The sequence below is a fragment of the Odocoileus virginianus genome, chromosome 5 (genome assembly GCF_023699985.2).
Source record: "Odocoileus virginianus isolate 20LAN1187 ecotype Illinois chromosome 5, Ovbor_1.2, whole genome shotgun sequence".
Lineage (NCBI taxonomy): Eukaryota > Metazoa > Chordata > Mammalia > Artiodactyla > Cervidae > Odocoileus > Odocoileus virginianus.
The window spans coordinates 72,802,198-72,825,927 of record NC_069678.1 but is presented as its reverse complement, the minus strand read 5'-3'; the positions used below and the strand labels follow the sequence as shown (position 1 = coordinate 72,825,927).

The 23,730-nt window shown below is 54.1% G+C and overlaps 1 protein-coding gene across 2 annotated transcripts in view; it reads right to left on the bottom strand.

Moving 5' to 3' along the window:
• SSBP3 (single stranded DNA binding protein 3) overlaps positions 1–23,730 on the bottom strand; it is a 166,545-nt gene that overhangs the window by 26,681 nt on the left and 116,134 nt on the right. Inside the window, exons 5-6 of one of the 2 annotated variants that reach the window (XM_020871346.2) lie at positions 22,677–22,766; positions 538–618 (exon numbers count right to left, since the gene is read on the bottom strand). In XM_020871346.2, the coding sequence (XP_020727005.1) occupies positions 538–618; positions 22,677–22,766 (171 nt within the window). The remainder of the gene's footprint in view (positions 1–537; positions 619–22,676; positions 22,767–23,730) is intronic. The other variant, XM_020871347.2, reaches the window with a different exon arrangement.

The window sequence follows — 23,730 nt, the reverse complement described above, 5'->3', positions numbered from 1 at the left end:
AGACAAAGCTGGACGCGCACTCACACACACTCACACGACACTGACAAAGGGGGCGAAAGGAAGGGGAGCAGGGAGAAGGGGGAGGGGACAGCAGGCGCCCTAACTCGATGCAGGGAGATGGGCAGAAAAGCTTTCTCAGCAGCGAAGAGTGCACACGGAGAAGGCGAGGGATGCAGCTTCGGTGACAAACAATGGCTAAACCAAACTCAAAAACCAAACCAAAAGTGAGAGCGGAAAAAACAAACAAACAAAAAAAAAAAACGCAGAGGCCGCTGACAAGGTCACAGAAACAGTTCTCCTTTCCTTTGGGTTTCATATCCAAGCAGGGTGTGATGTCCAAGGAATGAAGACGATCTTTTGGGGGTGGGGGCGGGGGAAATAGATATACTTTTGGGAGGAGGGGGAATCTCCTTGGCCAGGAAATCCTCAAAGGCAAGGGCGAGAGCGCGTTTTGATTTTTGTCTTTCCCCGGCGGGCTCTGTCCTGCTGGTGCCCCGCGCCCCCCGGCCGGCGGGCGGGCGGGCCACAGTGCGTTACCTGACTGTGGGGTCCCATCATGCTGCTGGGATTGTGAGGTGGAGGCTGTGCGTGCGGCGAGGGCTGTGACCCGGGAGGACCCTGTGAGGCCAGACAGTAGAGCAGGTTACAGATCACAGCACACGGAGAAGCGCGGGAGAAGCTCCAAACAACAAAACTCAAACCAAAAACGGAGGGCGGGCGGCGTGCGGGCAGCGGGCGGCGGGGAGGTGCGAGCTGCTGCTGGGGTCGCCGGCTCAACGGTGTAAAAGGGCGGGCGGGAGGGAGAGAAGCCGATAAACGCATTCAAGGCGGGGTTTCCAGGCATGACATAAAAATCAAGCTCCTTTGTGGAAGCACACAGGAGTGGGCCGGCATGGTCTGCCGTCAGAGCGGAGTTTGCCATGTTAAATACGTTGGTCGTGACAGAGTCAGGGCGCGCAGTGTGTGTGCACTTAGTCGCTCAGTCATGTCTGACTCTTTGCAGTCCCACAGACGGTAGCCCGCCAGGCTCCTCTGTCCACGGGGATTCTCCAGGAAAGAATACTGGAGTGGGTTGCCATGTCCTCCTCCAGAGGATCTTCCCAACCCAGGGATCGAAACTGCATCTCCAGCATTGCAGGCAGATTCTTTACGACTGAGCCACCAGGGAAGGCCCAGGGACACACAGAAACTGACCTACCCTGCAGGGTGCCCACGTGCCCCTTCCTGGGCCAGGGCCAGGCAAGGATGACGCAACCAGTCTACTGAGGGGAGGGGGCTCTGATGGATGAATGGAAACAGACAGAAGAGTGAGGTGGTGTCATAGATTGAATACATGGGGAACAAGAGGAAGAGACCATCACCGAGTGACTGCTCAGAGCACTTCATTAACACACCTTCACCTGAAATTGGCCCTGGGAAGTGGGTTTCTCATTCCTATTTCTATCAGTGATGACAATGAGTATCAAGGGATAAGGAGACTTTGCCACAGCCACACAACCGGAAGACGGCAAAGATGGGGGAGAAGCCTGATGGGGGCAAGGCTCACCCTGGCCTCCGCAGCCCAGGCCTGAGAGGGTGTGTGGGGGAGCAGGGTCAGGGCTGGGTGAACGGAGGAGATGCTGGGGCTAGCCACTGCAGCTGGCGGTAAGCCACCCTCGTCCCGGCTGACCTCTGAAGCGCTGGGCTATATGCTGGCCTTGGCTCCCCACAGGAGAGATGGGCAGAAGAATTCACTTAAACCATAGAGCTGACCAAAGCATGGGGCGCAGCCCATTAGTGGGTGGTGAAATCAATCTAGTGGGTTGCAACCATTGTTTTTAAAAACCTGGAACAGAATAAAAAATACGATAGAAAATATCAGACAGCTTTGTGTGTTTTAAGGAAACACTCTTCACTAATCTTTATTTATAAATATGTGCATGTGTGTGTATGTACTGGGTCACTGTGTCAAATGTATTTTCTCTGTGGGTCACAGTCAAAAAGCATGAAAATCTGGTCAGGGAAGCACCCTGTTGCCCACTTGGGATATTCAGAGCAAGACGCTGGTGCTGGTAAGGAGAATGTAAAAGTCACTTCAGTCGTGTCTCTTTGTGACCCCATGGACTGTAGCCCACCAGGCTCCTCTGTCCGTGGGGATTCTCCAGACAAGAATACTGGAGTGGGAGGCATTCCCTTCTCCAGGGGATCCTTCCAACCCAGGGATTGAGCCCAGGTCTCCTGCACTGCAGGCAGATTCTTTACCGTCTGAGCTACCAGGGAAGCCTGCTGGTGAGAAACACAACCCAATTCACTCTCTCGGGGCTATGTCACTACCCTTGGAAGCTGAGAAAAATTCAAAATATGCAGAGAGGATGAGTGTGGCTTCATTTAAAAAGAGAAGGAAAATGACTCTTTGGGCATGGTTTTCTTCCTCAGTCTCCTCCCTGGAAGCCAGGCTGCTCAGCCTGTTGCTGGCTCAGCAAGCACAGACCAGAGAGTGGAGCCGGTTGGGGGCGGTGGGGGGGTGAGAGGTGTTGGGAGATGGGGTGGGCCAGGACCAGTAGGCATGGAGACAGAGAAAGGTGTGCAGAGAGGGGCGAGGGGGCCGTGCCCAGGACAGGCCTGGAGCTTCTCGCCTGAGTGTGGGGCTGCTTACTTCCGGAAAGCTCCACGGAGCAGATGTTCCCCTACCTGCCACACTACTAATTTCAACAAGTGTGTGTCTTTCTAGCGGCTGCCAGCAACGGCATGGTTTGTTACCATGAGCAATTTTCTTAATTAACAGACATTAATTAGCCATTTAGCAATTTTGCAAGCATTTGTTTAGCGGCTTTCCTAAACATGAATACCACTGTGATAATGGCACTGATTAGAGGGTCCCCTAATTAACAGTACAGGGAAGGAAAATTGAAATCACATAAATTAAAAAGGGAGGGGAAGTTAATGAAGGCGGGACATATTTGCACCTGCAAGTCTTTTGTACCATGAGACTTGGGTGCAATGTAAACAAAATAAGATAATTTGGAGCCACTCCTCCCCCCCAAAAAAAGGAAAATGAGAAGCACGAAGGAGGAGGGTTCAAGGGTGAGGTCCAGTCGCCAAGAGGGAGCAAAAGGCCTTCTGTCAGGTCCTCAGCTCTTGGCAGGAGGAGCGCCTCCTCCCTCCCGAGCCTCCGTCGCCCTCCCCAGTAACATCACGATTCTCAGGGCCAGCAGCATGGCTCGGGCAGGGCTCACACCTATGCACCCTGGCACCCAGGGGAGGTAAAGAGAGCCTGGTTTGCTGAGTGATCACAGAAAAAGTAAGTAAAGCCCCCCAGATACCCACAGGGGCCTCGGTCAATGGCAGTCCTTGCTGAGGGCCAACACTCAAACTCGAGTCTTTTCTAAGCCACCTCTCAGCCCTGCATTCCAGCCGCCTGGGCCCTGGGAGGTCCAGAGGGCAAAGCTGTCCCCTGCACCTCTTCCCCAGAAGCTTCCTCTGGGACTCTGGCTGCCTGGGCTCTGGCGAGTGGACACGGGACAACTTGGCCTCAATGTAGCTGCCTCAAGACAAGTGACAAGCAGTAAGGGACTGTGGCCGGTCAGTGAGGCCCCAGCAACTTCCCTGATCTGCAGGCAGCCATGGGGAGCCGGCTGATAAGCCCAGAGAGGAGGCAGCAGCTCTGAAGTCTCTCCTCTGACTTAGAGCCAGGGTTTGGAATACTGAGGACATGGGAACTCTAGCCCAGGCCAGCTGGTCATCTGAAGAGACAAGCCCACCACAGTCTGGAGACAGGCAAAGATACAGCTCAGCATTCACCTTCCTAGATCCGATCAGGCTGCCCAGGCTCTGTTTCTGTACCTCCCAGCATGGTCCCCAGCACAACCAGGAGCATTACAGGCCAGGAAGCTTCTCTTTCACAGAGCCAGATGCCCACCTTCCCCAGTGGGTAACCAGCATCCTCCCAAATCTTCATGCTCTGCATCTCTGCTACCTCCACTCAGCCTGAAAGCTCCCCGTTTCTATATGCGTGTCCAGGTTCTGTCCCTGAGACTGGCTGCAATAGCACTGTACACTTAGCTTGTTCTCAGGAGCACAGAATGGAACTCCACGTTGGGGAAATGTCTGCTTATGTAAAGATGACAACAGACGTGTTGTGTTGCCCATCTTCACGAGACTGTATGGCATCCGCTGCCCTGTGCTTTATTAAACCACAGAGAGTGTTCTTCTCTTTCTTGTCTGCATTCTCAACCAAAGACTGACAGGTCGGTTTAAAGAAGACAGACCTTTGGTCTTTTCAACTTGCTACCCACTCAAGCAAAAGGCTATGTAGGAGGCAGAACAACAACAAAAGACCCTGTTTTAAGATTCCGACCTTTGTTGGGATATTGGCGTTTCTTTTCCCCAAACCCTGCACAGATCTGGCAGGCAGGTAGAGAGGATGGAGGCAGAAGGTGAGAGAGGGCAGGAACCTTAAAGTTGATAACAGTGAGTGTTGTTCCCACACAGGTCCACTTCCCTCCCCAATGGGGCCTTCCTTGTTTCCACTTGAAAACTTTAGAAGAACCCAAAATAGGTATATCTGGTAGCCTGCTTGGCCAGGATGAGCCTCTGCATCCAGGTCCATTTAGGCCATCTCCCTCATGGACGTTGGAGGCTTTTCATCCAGGTGCTGCCTAGTCAACTGGCCGAGGAGGTGGATAGGGGCAGACATCTGAGGTGCACAGAATATCAGGCTGGACCAGGCTGGGGGTCATCCCACCAGAAACTTGGGGAGAACCTCATCTGCCCAGCAGTCACCTGCTCGTTGGCTCTGACAGATCAATTCTTCCAATGCTCTTTATTTATGGGGGAGAGGAGAGGCGCAGGACAGAGGTAGGACTTGCTCAAGGCCACAGAGATGAAACTGGTGGCTGGGCCACATCACCTCACTCCAGTCAAGAGATCTCTTCATGATATGCCCCCATCCATTGCAGACAAAGAATCAGGGTTTGAAAAGAACTGGGTTCATTCAAACCCTGACTCTCTGCCGCTGACTGCACTTCTCTCCACAATGAAATGGGAGTAACTATAGTAAGAATAACGAAGCCACACCTGCCACACAGAAGAAGTGGCCTTCACTGAATCAGTTCATGTCATTCAACTCCTCATAGGAAGGAGGAACAGGCTCAGCAAGCCAAAGCCACTTGCCTAGGACTATAAACCATTAAGTGGTGGGTCCAGGCTGATTCTAGAGTCTGGGGAGCCTAGCTGGCCCACTATCCTATTCCTACAAGCCCTTGAGCAGTCTCCTAGAGGTTGAAGGACTTGTGGGTACATCCAGCCACTCACCCACATACACATCCTGGGTGCTGACCTCCCACGTGTCTGGGGTAAGGAAAGGTCACAGAAATGCACTGGACTCGTCTCGTCTTGCCCCAGGAGGCTCCGAGGCTAGCTAGGGAGAAGGACGAGGACACAGTGACAAACAGTCTGGAGTGTTGGTTTAAAACTACCACGGGCCCCAAGAGAAGGGGACAGCTAAACTGAGGCCCAGGGCGGACACAGGTGGAGGCCAACAGGGAGCAGGGATGAGAACAACGTCCCCTGGTGGGTCAGAACTCTCAAATGGTATCACACCGCCCCCATGGGGTGACGACGAGGAGACTTGACACTGATCTGGGAAAAGGAAGGAGACAGGCACACTTCCTGTCTGGGCCTCCGTCTGCCCCAGACCCTGTTAATGGACTTGCCGTTCCTCTCAGATGTTCCTGAGATCTCTGACCAATGACAGGTAAGCCCCATTCTTCTTATGCTTTTTCCTGCCACTTCACCTGCCACCCTGTGTTGGGTTGCGTAACATCCAGCAGCTCCGACAGCCTCTTAGCAGGGTCTCGGGAGGCTCTGCTATGGGTGTGACGGAGGCAAATGCCAGGCCATTCCACTCAAACTCTCGATGCGGACGGTTTAGTCAAAGAGCCTTTGCCGTCATCGATGTGGGGAGCAGACCACAACGGATCAGAGGTCTCTGCAGAAAAGCACCTCAGGGGGCTTCCCTGGTGGACCAGTGGTTAAGACTCTGCTCTTCCACTGCAGAAAGCACAGGTTCGATCCCTAATTGAAGCAGTTCTGCATGCCTCAAGGTGCGGCCAAATAAGTAAGTAACTTTTTGAAAAAAGAAAAGCAAAGCACCTCAGAACTGTCAGCAGTGCCCACCTATTGTCATGTTTTGATCAAGTCCCTGCACCTCCCCGAAGCCATTCTTGAGAGATGTGTTTGTGCACAATGGGGGTGGGGAACACTTCCTGGCATCCAGCCCAACTCCTTCAGGACACACTGTGGGTCCAGTTGCCTTATATGAAACATGGGACATTCTACAGATACTTCAGAGAGGAGGTATGTGACAAGCTGACAGTGCCTGGCCTAGGTCCCCAAACTTCCACAGTCTCCACGCCTCACGCTACACAGCCACTCACAGCCCATCTACATGGAAGGCAAGAACTAGACGCATACTCTGCAGGATCACCCTCCTGAGCCTGCTGAAAGGCCACACATCCTCCTTTGTGAAGCATGACCTACTGTACCCAGCCAGGCACACTCCAAACATGGCACATCCTCTATGGACGTCCCGCCTTATCTCTGGATGTCACGTGGGCTCCTCCGGGGCAGTTACACAGTCCTCACGTGGACGTCCAGGGCCGGCCCGAGCAGAATGCTGAGGCTCAGTCAGCAGGCGGACCCCACAGCCACAGTCAGCCAGCCCCGGGGTGAACACATCTAACACTTGGTGTTCAAGGAACTAGGAGGAAACATTAGTAACAACCGGGTAACCAAGTTGGTCCTCTCTGCTAAAGACTCCTGAGAATAAGGGAGGATGGCATCTTAAAATTAAAAAACCAGACAGGGACTTCTCTGGTGGTCCAGTGGTTAAGAACTCGCCTGCCAATGCAGAGGATATGGGTTTGATCCCGGACCCAGGAACTAAGATCCTAAATGCCATGGGGCAACTAAGGCTGCAGGTCACAACTACCGAAGCCCACGCACCTAGAACCCAGGCTCCACAACGAGAGAAGCCACTGCAATGAAACCAAGCATCACAACTAGAGAGAAGCCGCTGCTTATCCTAACTAGAGAAAGCTTCATACAGTAACAAAGACCCAGCATAGTAAAAAATAAAACTTTAAAAAATCGCTTTTAAAAAAAATAATATGTATCAATTTTTAAGGAGAGAGGTAATAAAAGCTATGTGCTAAGTTTAGTATTTCCAAAACTCACAGCTCCTTCACCAAATGCCACCCCACACTCCCTGAAGCTGCCTTCAACCTGCCTAGATAGAAATCATGGACTCTCAGAGAAACAGAACTGAGACTGAGTCCCAGGTTTTCTGGGTACAGAGATGGGCCAGCGGGGAGAGCTCGGCCATGAAAGCGCAAGGCACCCAGACTGCAGTTCTGCCTGGCATCCCCAGCCAGGCCTACAAGGGCACAAGGAGTCCAGGTGACACGCCTTGCAGAAATGCTGTGAGTGCTCTCACACACTGAATGCTTCATCATTACCACCTTGGCTAGATCTGCCTTTAGTCAGAGGGCCTTCAGGGAAAGGGGACCTGAAATTTTAGGTTGCTAAAAAACGTGCCCACATCCCCGTCACCCTCCCCAACTCCTGGGGGTGGGGGGGACACCGGCCACTGAAGTGGCAAGCCTGCAGGGATGGGTTTCATCGACTGGCAGGGGGAGAGAGACAACCCGCATTATTGGTGGCCTGTGTAATCCGCCTATTGGGCGTGTCACCGTAATTGAGTGAATATAAAATCACATTAATTATACACATGGCAACAGGCGTGCAACAGACAATCCAATTTGCTCCTTGGACACGAATGCTGATGGAAAATGCCGTAAGCCCATTCTGGGGAGAGGGCCAAGGTGCGCCCATGTGCCACCGACATCCACATCCGTCACCACGGTCTACCTCCACCCACAGCCTCCCTGCAGCAGGAGGCTGACCACCTGGCGAGGTGACAGAGGGAGGCCTCTGAACTGCCCCCTCCCTCTGACATGCAGCTCATCACAGAAAAAGTTATTTCTTCATTTCAACCCACAGGAATGAACTTGGCAGTGGCTTTGGACAGTTGCCGTCCTATCCTGGTTCTCTCTCTACCCTCTGGGGAAGAGACGTCTTCATGTGTGTGGACATGGGCAGAAAAGGTCAGAGGTGGAGCTGAAATTACCAACTCGAGGGTACAGGGGGGCTGAACTGCACCATACTCAATCACGGAGCCACAACCAGGTGGCGGCTCGGCCCTGGGAGCTGTCGGCCACCTAGGAGACAAGCCCACAGCAATCATGACCCTCCATGGGCACCAGGCAAAGCAGGTAGTGAGCGGTGGTGGCCTGTCTTCTTGACGTGGTGGGGAAGTCATCAGTGAAAGGAGCAGACAGTACACAATGTGTCCCCCTCAGGTCACCTCTGCATAACGTCAGGAATCCTCACAGCCACCGGGGTCCACCCAGTGCAAGGATCAGTGACAGACACATTGACTCCAGCTGAGCAAAGGCCCCAGCTCCCCTCCCTTCTCCTCCTCCCTGTGCCTCTCAGAGGAGCCAGGACGGCGCTAGGCAGGTGGTGCTAGGCAGGTGGCCAGGGTGAGAGGTCCACACACTTGTGAATCTGGCTTCCTGAGACAGGCCGCCCAGACACCCGCAGGAGGCGCTCAGAGCATGTTTTACTCCAGAGGTCCCACGGAGACAGAGACGCAGAATCAGCAGGAGACGGTTTTCAAAACAAAGGGAGGAAACACAGTAAATGAAAGTACAGGCAGCGGCATCCAAGACCTAATGCAAAATCCCCCACCCCGCCCCGCCCCAACCCCATGCTGCTCCCTGTCGGCCCCAGCCCTGAACATAGACGGGAAAGCTGAGCCCCAGGGACGTGGGCTCACTGCTCCCAGGTCCAGGCTTGGCGCCCTGCCCCACACCTGGAGTGGAGGCTGGAGGTCAGCTGCCACATGAGGACCCCAAGTGCACGTCCACTATGCTGAGTTGCCAGAAAAGTCAGCAAGCTATGGCTTGGGGCCAAGTCTGGCCTGTCATCTGCTTTGTAAATAAAGTTTTATCAGAATACAGCTATGTTCATCTGTGTACCATTTGAATCTGCTTTCATGTTATATCTGAACATACCTGAGCAGTCAGCACAGAGACCAGATGGTCCACAAAGCCTGAAATATTTATCTGGCCCTTCACAGAAAAACGTTGCTGATCCTTGAGCTTAGTAACGGTTTTCAAGATTTAAGAGGGAAAAAACTGGGTCTTTCTTTTTTTTTAATTTAACTCAGCACTACAATTTTTAGGGGAAAAAAAATTATTTGGCTATGCAGGGTCTAACTTAGTTGTGGCATGTGGGATTCAGTTCCTTGACCAGTGACTGAACCTAGGACCCCTGCACTGGGAGCGTGGAATCTTAGCCACTGGCCTACCAGGGAAATTCCAAATTGGGATATTTTTAAATTCTCAAGGAAAAGCAAAACAGTAATAGTATCTAACAATACCCTTCTGACTTGAACCTTACATCTCTCTAGTAAGTTAAATGAAGCCAAAATCAACCCCATTTTACAAAGGATAAAACTGAAGTCCAGTGATGTTACAGTATTATCAGAGCCAGGATTTATCCCACTGAAGACAAGAGGTTGTGCCCAGACCCAGGGTCAGCAAACCTGAGTTCTGGTTCCCCCACCAACATGCCATGTGATCCATCTTTGAGCCCTGGCTTTCTGGGCCATTGGTCTTAAACAAAATGATCCTTCATTATTATAATACAATAAACAGCATTCATGTCCAGCTGGTTGGTTCCAGAGTATCTCCTTGCTAACTATCTTCCCTATGTTCATTCTTGCCACAATGCTGGGGAGCACACTCCTCCCTGGCTTGCCAGCACAAAACATTCTGGAGACTTGATTCCAACCTTGAGTTCTTTCAGCAGGTTTGTGCTATGTGACCTTCTCCAATGCAGTGAATTCTAAGGAGTTCTCTAGGGTCATCTCAGGAAAGGGCTCTACCTCGAATGCTGTGGCTGGGTGGCAGAGGGGCTAGGAGAGGTGACTCGGCCTCCAGCCTCTGCCGCTGAACCCTTGAGGCCTCACTGCTAAAGATTCTTTGCATGCGCTGTGTCCACAGAACTGAGCACTCACTCCAGGGACTCAGGAAAAAGTATCAATATGCAGAACTTATGGGCAAAACCCATGTTCACCTTGGCAGTGTACCCAGACAGTGGGTCCCAGCATGCTGGGCCAAGTGTGTGCTAAGCACTGGAGACATGAAAATAAGCAGGAACCATGGCCTTCCCCCAAAGTGATCCTGGCGGTGTGGAGAGACCAAGGCACAACTGGGACCACGGCAGCATTCAAACAGAGGCAGGTACCAGGTGCGCCAGGGAGCGAGGAACAGCGATCACAGAGCACTCACACTGCACAGGCAGGAGGCGAAAGGTTAGACTGGAGTCCCCTGGCAGGGCAGAAATGGACGGGGCTTCTGGCCTGAGGTGGGCACCTTTGTGGCAGGGGCAGGAGAGGGCCTGGTGCTGGAGGGCCTCATGCACAAGATGGTGACCCTGGGGCTGGAAGTGGGGCTAAGGAGTGGGGTCATTAATCTTTGGGAGCTTGTGCAAGGGGGTAGCAATCAGACCTATGTCTTGGGAAGCAGACATATGTTCCAGTCCTTACCAGAGATGCTTCTATATCCTCCTTCAAGTCAGAAGTGAAGACCTATGGCCTCTGGAAAACAGTGAGTTTGCAGCTGTCTGGGGTGCTAATCCCCATCTCCTGCTGACTACACATGGAATGTACCTGCTCCCCCACTAAGCCACTCTCTAGCCCCGAGCAGCCAGCTCCCATTAATGTTGGTGAGGGTTTCCAAGACCCAGTCCTGGACATGTAGGTTTCTGGCGGGCATCCAGAGAGCACACCCTCTTCTCTCCAGTGTCTACTGGGTAGAGAGTGGCTTTTTGGTAAGTGGGAGAGGCGGAGACACACCCAGGATCCAGAACCATGCCAATCCCACAGAACACAGGGGGGATGCCCACCTCGCCTAGAGAACCAAACCTCCCCACCCCCAACCCCAAAGACTGCCTTTTGCTCTGAAAACAGATAGGGCTGCAAAGACGCATCCCGCTCCTGCCTGCCAGCCTCCACACCACCTCTCGCCAACGCTCAGGCTCTGCTGTTAATCACGGCAGCACAGTGAAGGCGAGGTGCATATTAAAAAGGCAGTGCCTAGTCCACCCAGAGAATTCTTGCTCTACTTTAAGCTCTCTGGGTACATGCATGCACACAGCCTTTCTGCCCTACCCCTTTACACCCCGACAGACGATCCAAAAAGTACAGATTCATCATATCGACCAGGACAGGGAGACACAAGGCTGTGGGAGCTATAAATCCAGATGCCAGAATTCAACCCCAGCTGTCCACTGGGCAGAAAAGAGAATAGCAGAATTAGCGAAGGTTTCCCCACTAGTTCTATGGTTTCCTGGATAACTGGGTGGCTTCTGCCTCTGTCTCCCTGAGCTTAGGGAATGAACCAAGTTCTTGTCTTCCTTCCTAGAAGAAGCAATAGGATGGGATGGGGGAAAGGGCCAAAAACCAGGGGAAAGATGGGCTGAAGGAAGTTGGCCCATGGTCACACAGATAGTGGGCTATGAAACCTGGCACATCTCAGTGGCCCCATGAAGGGCAGCTGTGTGGTGGGTGCTGCTGGAAGTGCCCCAGATTCGTGGGCCAGGGGTATGGTCTGCAGTCCCCTTTGCGACTCCCTAATTTTGCCTGTAAAATGGGCCGCGACCTTCCCGAAGAGAGCTGCAGGTCCCGAGACTCCAGTACTTAATCCAGGGCGGGGGACCAGCCTCATCACAGGGTGGCTGCCCACACAGAGCTGTGCTCAGATCCTCCAGCCTTGTGGGCTACTTCAGGAAGCCCCTCTTTCCTGACTAAGCCTTCCTATTACCCCACTCCTAGGGAGCTGACTCCTTGCCCATTAACATGTAACCAGTCTGAACGTGACAAATGGCTCTCACCAACCCCATCTGATGTGGGCACCTCTTCAGCCAACTCCACACAAGCCGTCTGGCCCTTGAAGGGCTCCATCACTTACTTCTTCTGCCCCTGATGCCCCTAGAGGACAAGGCCTGGGGTTCTTCAGTTTACCACTGCCCCTCCCATGTCCATGCCTTCTAATGTTGTATTTTTATGATGAGCAGACTGAGGTGCAGAATGGTAAAGGCATTGCTCTAGAAGAGACTGCAAGTCTCCAAAATCTTAGACCCTTTCCATAAACTCAGTTAAGTCTCGTGGAGTCAGACACTATAATTAATCTGAGGAAGAGGCACTTAATCAGATCCACACTTTGGGTGAATCTTTTTTGACCTGGAGGCAAGAACAGGACAAGACTCTGTCAAAGTCTTCCTGAATAAAAGTGACCCGAAACTGAAGAGCCTTCAAGAAGGGGAGGGGAGAATTCTGCAGTCTGTAGAAGAGGCCATGCAGACAAGCTCGAGGGGCAGGGCTGGGTCTGAGAGCACAAGCTCTGGCCCTTGTCCCAGAGATCAACAGCTGGTCCATCAACGGGGCTCGACCACAAAGAGCTCTGAGTGTCTTGCCAACAGCCTGGATTGTAGTGCATTGTATCTAATGAAGGGGTACCACTGGCAAGATGACGACTTGATGGAGAGAAGGAGCCCCTCCAGTGACCCGCAGGGAGCCCGGGCTGGTGTCCACCCCGTGGCCCAGGAACACCTGGAACCAGGGACTGGCCACCTGCCCGCCCTGGGAGCCCAGCAGGGCCAGGCAGAGAGCTGTCCCTCCCAGACGTGCGCCGAAGGGTCAGACGGCCGGGCGCCAGCCCCTGGGAAAGAGCCCTGGTACGGACACCTCCACCGCCTTTCTTTCTGAACACATTCCCACGCTCAGAGCTGGTGAAGCAGGTGGAGCTGTTCCTATTTTACAGGTGGAGAAACAGAAACTCCAACGATACCCGGGTGACTCACTAGTGACGGAACTCAGGAGTACAGTCAGCCCTCCGTACCCAGGGAGGCAGAACTCGCGGGCAGGGAGGCAGACTGTACTCAGCCGTTTTATGTAAGGGACTTGAGCATCACCGGCAGACCCTGGGGTCCAAGGGGTCCTGGAACCCCATGGACACTGAGGGACGACTATATAGGTGAAGACCCAGACACCTGAGCGAGAAAGCAGATGCTAACTCACAACAGCGAGCTCACCTTGCTGAGCCTGGCAGGAACTGGACATACAACCTACTCCCCTGCCAGCTCCCGGCAGCGGACAAGAGAACAAGGCGTCACCACGCCAGGGCCCAAGGGGGCAGCCAGGTGGGTTGGATCAAGTGAGCTAACACGTTAAAGACCCAAATAAGACTTGGTGCTTAGCAGGTGCCATAAACACCAGTCTAACTAATGGGTTAAACCCTAAAAAGGCAATCCACCGCGAGAATACTCTGAATATCTCTCACACATCACTGCTACCACAGCTATGCTAAGCCCCTGGGACAAACTTCTGGAAAAAGGAGAAAACTCCTGGGGGCCCTTGCTCTTGGTTGAGCTGGAAGACCTACCTCCACCCTGGCCTCTAGCTTAAAGAACAGCCCAGAACACTCCTGCTTGTGTCTGTAAAACAGGATCCAGGGTGTCTACCTATGCCAGGTGCCTGGCAGGGCTTCACAGGCATTATTTCATGGTGTCCCCACCACCACCTCAAGAGGTAGAGGGTATCTTCACCCCCAACTGTCAGGTGAAGCAGCTGAGGTTCAGACAGTTGAATGGACTTTCCCAAAGCAACCGATGTGCCAACCCAGGCTGCATGACCCAGGGCCACCAGGAAGCATGTTTAGAGAGGGTGTGGGAGGGATGGGACACACTGGGAACAGGTGAGCTAAAGGCTCATGGGAGCTTCAGGGGCCCAGTCACTGGGGCTCCTGACCATTGCTCATCCTGGATCCTGGATGGGTCATATTTCCATGGCAGTGATCAACCATCACTGAACAACAGTGTGTGTGTGTGCACACGCATGCATGCACGTACACATATGCTAAAGTCGCTTCAATAAGGTCCAACTCCTTGCAACCCCATGGACTGTAGCCCCCCAGGCTCCTCTGTCCATGGGATTCTCCAGGCAAGAATACTGGAGTGGGTTGCCATGGCCTCCTCCAGGGGATCTTCCCGACCCAGGGACTGAACCCGCATCATACATGTATATGTATAGTCAATCCTCCCCAGAGCTCCACAAAGGAGGCATTACAATTTGCTAAATGACTGCTCCTCACAGCCAAGGAGACCAGTGCCTAGAGAGTTTGGACAACTTCCCCAGAACATGTCACCAGGAGCGGCAGGGGGCTGTCCTGCTCCTGCTCACAGCCACTGCATGCTGTGCCAATCTTCTTTGGAGGCCTCTCCCACACCTGGGTGCCCTCTGCTCCCCTTCCCCCACACTGTGCACAGAGCTGACGCAGCATCTCTCTCCCAGGTGGGGAGAACCCTGGGGAGACCAGTACCCAGCACAGAGCTGACACCTCATGAAGGCTGTGGCCTCCCCACCCATGCTCTTACCAAGTCTAACTCCACCCTTTTGGTCTCAGCAAGAGATGGGGCTTTCTGGAACTCAGGGGTGGGCCTGGGCTAGGGACTTCATTGATTCCAAGGCCCTCATTTGAAGGAAGGAGCTTGTCAGGGAAAGGTCAGCTGGAGAGTTAATCTAGGCAGAAACAAAACATGAACTCACAGCCAACACTGTGTTGTGTTCTGCAGTGTTCCCCAGCTCTCAGAACCTCAGCAAGATGCTAGAAAGCCCTCTGACCACCCAGTCTGCCCACAGAGCCCCAGCCCCGACTCCTCAAAGGGCAGCTTCCTTTCAGGGCAGCATGCTCTTACTCAGGGGGTCTATCTCAACCCATGTGATGCCAAGGCATGTTATTACAGGATTCCACTGGAATTCCCTTCCTCAAACCTCTTCTGCTACTAGGCTGTGGAATCTGACCTTTTTTTTTTTTTTTTCTTTAAAGGAAAAAAACCTCAGCATGATCTGTAGAGAACGGGGCATGAGCGGAGGAGGGTCTATCCTGCCCCCGGCCCACGAGAAGTGAGGACATCATCTGGGGGACAGATGTGATCCTAGTGCTGTGAGAGGACTCATGGCAGAGCAGCTCCCCAGCACAGGGGGAGAAACTCAGTTTTAAGAGAAACCCAGGTCCAAAGAGGAAAAGGACAAACCAGCCCAAGGTCTTAATAAACCAGAGGTGAGAATGCGCTGACACCAATCCTTGAGCATCAGATCGGTAAAAGTCAGAGATTCAGCGAGTCGGTTCAGAGCTCAAGAGGTCAGGGGGAGGCGGTCATGGCCACTGGGGTCTCCTAGGGTGGAAGGAGCAGTAGCTGAGCACAGCCTGGCCTCCTCCATCCCAGGGTCCTTCTGGAGCCACTCGCCTGCCTCTCCCTGCAGAGGGATTGAAGCCAGGAGGGTTCCGGCAGCTGGGGCATGCCGCAGGGCTGGCCGCAGCCCGAGGGCTCTGGGGTGTGGGGCCGGCTCCACGACAGGGGGCGGTCGAGGCCCGCGGAGCTGCCGGGTGCTTTGTTACCGAGCAAACCACCCAGGCGCTGACTGCTGATGCATAGCTAACAGGGCAGCAGACACTGATTTATGTTCAACTTTCCATTTCATCAGAGAGAGTTGACGGTGTGACCGCGTGGAGTTCACATCTGGGGAGAGGGGGGCGGCTCGAGTGTGCAAGCACACACATGCCCACGGGTGCATGCAGGCACACAGGATGGTCAAGGACGCAACTTTTTTTTTTTCAAGGGAGAGGGTGATGGGGGTAAGGCTGCCTGGCACATCAGGAGTCCCTGTTGCTAGGAGCCCCGGGCCAGTCATCTGCCCCGGGGCAGACATTAGGCACCAGGCTGGCTGCCGGGCAGGGTGAGAGAGCAGCCTGACCTTTGAGAAGGTGGTATCGGCCTGAAAAGAAGGTTTCCCCCACTCCTTCTCCTGTCCTAGCCTTTCTGCACCAGCCAGGTGAATGTGAGGGGAGTGTGCGTGTGGGTTAACAGTGGGGAAGGGAGGAACAGGCCAGTCCACAGCGCTTTAGAGTGCCCTCCTGTGCACCCCTCACTGGAGTGATGAGCAAACTAAGGCCCAGAGAGGGGAGGATGGCTCCCCATTTTGGCAGTAGGGCTGGACTCAAACCAGGGTGTCCAACTGTCAGGGCAGGGATCTTCAGGCTTAAAGGGCGCCCCTGGCTTCATTTCAGGAACCAAGGGATGCTGCTGCTGTTGCAGCCAAGGCTTGGAACAGGTGGGAGTGGGGGGTGGGAACAGCAGCGGCTCCCCACCTCCCAGCATGGCCCAGGGCCCAGCGTTTGGGGCGCCCCGCCTCCTCTCTAATCCTTCTCGGCAGGGGTGACCCTGCCTTCTGTCAGTCTGGAAGCAGACAGCGGAGCAAGGGACGGGGAGGAGGGGTGCTTCTGTCCCCTGGAGGGCCTGGCACTCCCACCTCTGTCCTCCCGCACCGACCCCCTCTGCTCACCAGGGAGCAGACAGGACGAAGGGCTGGGGTTGGAGAGCAGGCCCAGGGAGAGGAGGAATCCGCCAGCAGACGGAGGGTTCAACAAGCTCTGAATCCCCCTGCACCGGCCAGAGCCTCTCTTCTCTGAGCAACACTCCGGCCAATCTGAGCCTCAGTCTGCTCATCCAGAATGTGGGAGCGCTGTCAGCTCTCAGGCCTCCCTAACCGGCACACACGATCACAGAGGGGGAACCTTCTCTAATCTGGAGAACTTTCCACCAGCAGCCATGAGGAGGGTTCACCCAGTTTCACTTGAGGGCCTGCGAGCACAGCTGGGGAGGCCAGGAAGGGCCAGTCTGGACAGCCGTGGGACCACGTGCGGGCACCTCCCCTGTGGACGGAGGGAGGTGGCACAGGGCAGGGGGCCTGGGAGACTCGGCGAGAGGCCGGCCCTCATCCCTCACCCACCTCCTCCTGCTCTGCTCCCCAACCCCCCCGCTCCAACACCCAGCGAGGGGCCACCCCGTCGAGAGGAGGGGGCACCAGCCACAGCATTTAGTCACCACTCCAGCTCAGGCCTGGCCACCTCGTGAGATGACCACAGCCTGGGCTCCAACCCCACCTGGCCACCCCTTCCAGGCCACTGGGGATCTTCCTCAGACCACCTCACTCCCCCTTCTTAGGAGCCTTCTGCGTCTCCCCTTTGTCTTTAAGTTCATGTGTCCATCCAGGCCTCCTGTCATCCCAAGCCTGCCCTTTCACATCATGCCCAGGCACACTGGCCCTTCCATGTAATCAGTCCTGCCTCGTGCACCAGCCAGGCCATCTGAGCCCGCTGAGGCCAGGGTCCCTGGCTGCCTCTTTGGTCTGCACTGCTCATGGCTAAGTGACTGGGAGGTAGCTGTGCCCTGAGGGACCATGTCTGGTCGATGAGTTAAGGGGTGATCAATGAGCCCAGGCCAGGGCTCCTGTGGTCCTAGCCTCAGTTTCACCAGCTGTCTAATGGGGATCCGGGCCCCCACCCACCAAGTCTTCCTCCCTAGCAGTGGATTTTGAAAACCATAAAAACAGGTGGTTTAATTTTTCCCCAAGTCTCCCCTAGTCCCAGACTCGCCGGAGTGGTCCTTCCTGTGGCAGCAGCTTTCCAGCAGGAGGAGAGTCAGCTCATTCTGTGCTGCCTGCTCCCCGCTGGAAAAGAAGCCTGAAAACTAGGGAACCGCTCGAGCTGCTTCCACCGGCATATTCCCATCTGCTGGACTCAGATCTTTCCTGGAAACACATCGCCCCACCCCAAGGTTCACAGCCTCCCAGGCTCTCTGCTGGGCATCTAGTCTCTACTTGGTTACTACCAATGTCAAGGAACTCACTACCTCACTGTGGTAGCAATGCCTTCCCTGCAGAGACGTCAAGTGGCCTCCCTCTTTTCTCAAGAGGATCTGAGATCTACGGGCTGACCTCAGAGAGGCAGAGCTGAGTATCTTCTACATGGCAGAGCTTCAGGTACTTTAAGTCAGAGACTGTCTCCCAGAGAAACCCCAGCTACCCCCACGGCAGATAAGCAGAGACGTTTATCTGATACTCTCGACAGGAAAGGACCAAGGTTGTATGTACCTCTCTCCCTCTTATTTCTAGATCATGTCTCTGGTTCCTGGGCTATACACATCAACTGCTGCTTCTCCTCTCTCCTCCTGTAACTGATGGGGAAGGTTCTCTGGAACAGACCTTAACCTCCTTCTAAGGTGGGTGGGCTCGGCCTGAACAAATGAGGCCTCACTGGAACAGGGGACATCTCAGTCCCTACATGTCCCCCACTGCAGTGGAAGTATCTGGGGATGTTCGGAGCAGGTCAGGCTGAGATTCTGGTAAAGGGAGCTGGGTCCGCCAGGGCTGTCTTTTTCAGAGAAGGCACGTTCTTTAGGCCTGTGGCCTCCGCTGGCATTTGAATGGAGACCCTGGCTATTACTGACAGAAGATGGCTAGAGTTTCTCTTTCTCCTTCCATTATTTCTCCCCTTGTCTCTTGTTCTCTATTCTTTCTTCTTCTCCTAGATAATCAGATTTGTATCCACATTAGGACCCTGACTGCTATGGAAGAACTCGAGGATCAGGAACCAGGAAGCTGAGTTCAGGTTCTGATTACAGCCCTCAGTTAACTCTGGGCAGGTCATTCACCTTTCTGAGGCTCACTTTCCCAACCAGCCACGCCTCCTCTGCAGAAATGCGGTGATTAAAATGAAAGTAAGCTGCATGGCCAAAAACACTACATAACTGAAAACAATTATTGGAATTTAAAACAAAACAAGAACAAAAACAGTCTGTACCCAATGCTCCCTTCTCCATGACCCCCCTCTGCCCTCCTGCAATTCCCCAGCTCTGGACCTAGAAATCCTCATTGGACGGTGCCTCCCTTCAAACCACCTTAGAGCCAAGGAGCTGGGGACCCACCCAAACCAGTGGGCCTGGCCAAAGCCAAGCTGAGTTTACCAGATGTGCAGCCCAATTGACTTAAGCTGCGTGGAGGGGGCGGGGGGAGGCCACTGCTTGATTATGTAAAATCCTTCTGGAGTCAAAGCAGAAAATTCAGTAAGAAGGGCCCTCAGAGACCATCTGGTCCACCCCCTGCTTCATCTTCTGCTGAGGAAACTGCGGTCCAGAGACGGAAAGCAACTTGGCCGAGGTCACTCAGCAAGTACCTGGACAAGCAGGTGCTGGCCTAGGTGTCCTCAGACTCCAGTCTTTTGTGTCCTCCTCATTCCATACCATTATCCCTGGACCACCCCCTAGTCTGGTCAGATTGCTGCATCTAGAGCTGGGGGCTGGTTGGGCTCCACTCCTGGAAATAAGAGTGACACAAACTCATTTCAAACATTTCCTGGGTTCTCAGTGCACGCGAGGTGCTGGGGATGCCAAGATGAAGGAGGTCTTTTTTATAACGAACACCCTGAGAATATCCTTACCTGGAGAACCCCACAATATTCCCCAGTAGTGGAACAGTGAGGCATGGTCAGGTCAGGTCTCAAACATCTCCCCATCAGCCCTCAGCTTGCTACCAAACACATCTCATGCCCAGGACCACAGGCACTGTCCATCTCAGAAACCCCAACACGGAGTAAGGGAGAGCAAACGCATGGGACCTGATGTAATGATGGCTAAACCTTCTGACCCCAAGCGTGGCCTCGCAGCCTAGCAGTCAAAGGCCCAAGAAACAAAGTTCCCTGTGTTGCTTTCTAAGGGGCCAAGGGTAGGGGTGGAAAGCTGTTCCCTCGCACCCACCCTGGAGGCCCCAACTAAACTGAGCACCAACTAGGGTTGGAATTCTGACCAAAAAATCGGGCTGGCTGCCCTGGGACAGGTTTTGGCCAAAGATATCAGTCAGACCAGGCTGGTTCCTCAGTGCAAAGACCCTCCTGCCACTGAGCTGTCTGCCAGGCTGTGGTCAAGTAAGGGAAGAAGTTCAATTGTTGGCAGCAGATAAAACCTTCGATACCATCTCTATTTCCCTTCTAATATCACAGTGACCGCCTGCAAGATGAGCGAGGGGCAGAGCCGGCAATCAATAGCTAATACTCCTGCTGTGAGTTGGCCTGTTCTGGAAATGGGCAGCCACTACCTGCTTACAGAGAGACACCTTTTCCCCACAGCAGTGACCCAGCCCAAGTGGTTCAGCATCCTGACCAGGAAGGACTTAATCAGCCTTCAACTGACTGATGGAGAAAGGATGCCCCTTGGGGTGAGGTTGGGGGTATAGCCAAAGTCAGCCAAGCAGCAGAGAGGTCAGGGCACACAGCCCCCTGCTCAATGATCCAGCAAGCTCTTGATGGTTCACCCCGATTAAGGATCAGAGAAGACCTCAAGTCAAGGGTTGAGGGGGGGCGTCCAAAGCTACCTCTGTTGGATGGTACCCGGCAGTGGCTAAATAAGGACAGGAGTAAGTCTGGGCTTTCTGACCACACACCCCTGAAATGTCACAGGGGAGGGCATAAGAAATATGTCTGGAATTAGGCCTTAACCATGGGCCATTGTATCAAAGCAGGAAGCTGGGAGCTGCCCACATATCAAACAGACCTCTCCTTGCCTCAGACTCAGGCCAAAAAAGAAGTCAGTGGCCTATTTTAAAAAATCCAGCCAGCTGCTGTCCCCTTCTTCTTGCCACCATGGCCTATGCTGGGCACCAGGATGCCAGCAAGCAACCTCAACAGGGATGCACGCAGACGGAGCATGTACCTGGGTGTACCTGTCCACCAGATGGGAAAGCCACTTCTGCAGTGTAGGAAGGGCAGCCACGGTGTATCTGGGGAGGATGTGAGCCTGGGAAAGAAGTTCCAACTGGAAAGAACACCGCGGCAAAGACCAACGCCTGGCTGCAGAACACCGTCTGCAGTGGCTGGGAAGATGGCTGCCCCTTGGAACGGATGACCCTGTCAGGGAGCAGCCCTTCAGGCTCCTGTCTTCCCTGGGTCCACGCGTTTCCAAGGCTTTGAACATCTCACTCTCTCTTGTAAGTCTGGCCCCTCTTCCCAGAGCCTGTGACCTCATGCTAAGCCTCACCCCAGGCAATGCTTGGTCTGGCCTAATCTGGAGCCTATACACCCACTTCCATCCAGGAGACAAGGCCCCAGTTTGGGCCTTGCTAGGAATGCAGATAGACACATGACTGGCCATCCAATACTCTGAGCTTCCATCCCTAAATCCTTATCACTTTTCTCACAGCCACCTTGGTGGGCAACCTGCTGTTTTCTGTTGAAGAACAGCCACATTTCACTGATTTCCCTTCTTGGCTGGTAAGCAGCATGTCCTAACTCTCCTCTCCTGAGAGCGAACATCAGCCATAACATGAAACCTTGCAAAGCAGACATGTCTTCCAGGTCATCTCCCACCCAGGAAGGAAAACCTCTTAATACCCCCAAGAGGCACCTGCCCCATTTTTGCTCAGATTCCTCCAGTGCCAGGGAGCCTCCTGCGACCAGTGTCCCACTGTTGGATGCAGGCAGTGTAAAATTCTGGCTGTCACCAAGCCACCGTCTCCTCAGACTGGGTCTCCCTGGCCCCAGTTTTGAATTCTTGGGCTTCACAGAGAAATCTCCACCTTCTTTTCTATATAACAGCTCTTTCTAGATTCTTATCTGGAAGATGACATCACTGACTCAATGAACATGAGTTTGAGCAAACTCCAGGAGATAGGGAAGGACTGGGAAGCCTGGTGAGCTATAGCCCCCGGGGTCACAAAGAGTAGGACAGGAAGTGCTGACTACACAACAACCAACCTTTCAAAAGGTGTGCAAACCTCAGGCAGATTCTCAAACCCGACTGCAGAGAGGTTTGAAAGCATGTCACCCTCAAGAGCTTCCAGCCCCCACAGGCCAATCCCTCTCCAATGGCCTTTTCCAGTCTCAGTAGGGCTTCAATCAAACGAGTCACCACAGGGAATAAGTGACGCAAGAGGAGGCGCAGAGGGTGTGGCGGGTGTACTCCCCCAGCAAATCAGAAAGCTGTCTCCCCACACCCCACACCCGAGAGCTCAACAAGGTGTCTTTTGGAGAAGACCTGGCTCTCAACCCACATGAGCGTGGCTCCTGCCTTTGGCGGGCAGAGCATGGGCACAGATGCTTGTGGGACGCCTTCTGTGATCACACTCGGAAAAAATCAAGCGGTTAACCAGAGGGAAAGGATTCCCAGACCTGCCAGGATGGTGGGTTTTTTTGGTTTTTTTAGATTACGCCTAAGGTTTGTAGTTTGGACAGGCAAAGTAAACAATGACAATGACAGCAGCAACAAAACAGAAACAAAGAACAGTTTACTTGTTTTGTTTAAAAAAAAAGAAAAAGAAAAAAAAGCCTTTTGTTAAAAGACAGCTCTGCATGGGCCTTGGAAGCAACCCCACCGCCTCCCGACCAGGGGCGGGCTGTGTCGTGAGCGCGAAGCTGGTGTGAAGAAAACAAACTCCGGCAGAAGTGACACAGCGCGTGCAGGAGGTGTCTGCTCTCCAGCTTTCTTTGCTCCCCTCCTCGCTTTTTGGAAGGGGTGGCGAGAGGGATGGGAAGGGAAGGGTTTGAACCAGCATGAAGCAACTGTATTTAGACCATGGCAAACTGCGCTGTTACTGACTTCTCTCTCTCTCCCTCCCTCCCGCCTGCCCAGGGGCCTGGCCTGGAGTGGAAGGAGCACAGGGCCGAGAGCCCAGCACGTACCTGAAAGAAACCCGGAGGGATGGGGCCTCCCGGCATGCCATCGTTGGGGGGAATGTTGCCAAGCACGGGGCTCGGGGCGGCTGCTGCACTCTGCGGAGACAGGAGGGTGGAAAGTAAGAGGCTGCACCCACGTAGATAGACAGGGAGTTCTCACTCCCAGCCCCCTCCATGCTCTCCACCCACGTCCTCCAAAGACTCCCCCCATCCACCCAAAACACCACCACCTTTCTAGGATTGTCACTCAGTGGGTAAGAGATGAGCTCTCTGAGACTAGGTTTCCTCATCACCAAACCCCACGGACAGAGGAGCCTGGTGGCTACGGTCCATGGGGTTGCAGACAGACATGACTGAGCCACTAAACCAACACCACCACCACCAGGACAATGCCCACCACTGGCGCACACACCCCTCCAAGCAGCAGAGCTGTCAGGGAGCCCCGCCTCCCCACTCGGTCACTTTAGTTCTGAAGAAGCCTCCGCAGGGCAGGCAAGGTGCCTCATGAATGGGGGTGACCTCGCCAAGGCGACGGCATGCTGTACAGAGCAGAAGATCAATGAACATCCACAGCTTAGTGAATCTACAGACAGACCAGCTGGGAGAGGCCCAGGAGATGGGAGAGGCGGGCAGGCATGTCACCGGCCCCGTCGGGGTCCTGGGTGCCACAGAGGAGGTGGGCTGCACTGTCATTACTCTTTCTCTCAAATGCTGCTCTTCCGGCATTCACCTGGTACATCTGCCTCAACAAATGCGTCCCAGGGGTGAACAGACGTTGCTCTCCCCAGCCTGGCCTCCTTCCAGACAATCTGTGTCCCACCTGTTCACATGGCCGGCGTGTCTGTGCCTGGCCCCGTGCTCGCACGGGCAGGTGAAGCTGAGAGAGAAGCCTCCGGGCCTGACCGCCCACCTGGGCCCACGCTCTGCTCCCCGCCACACTCCACACCTCCCAGGGGCTGCTCCGGCAGGAAGCCCAGACCCAACCTCCAAGGTCCCCAAACCCCAGCAGGACTGAGCCTCTGAAACACAATGGCCAACTGTCCCCCCGGGGGCTCTGACG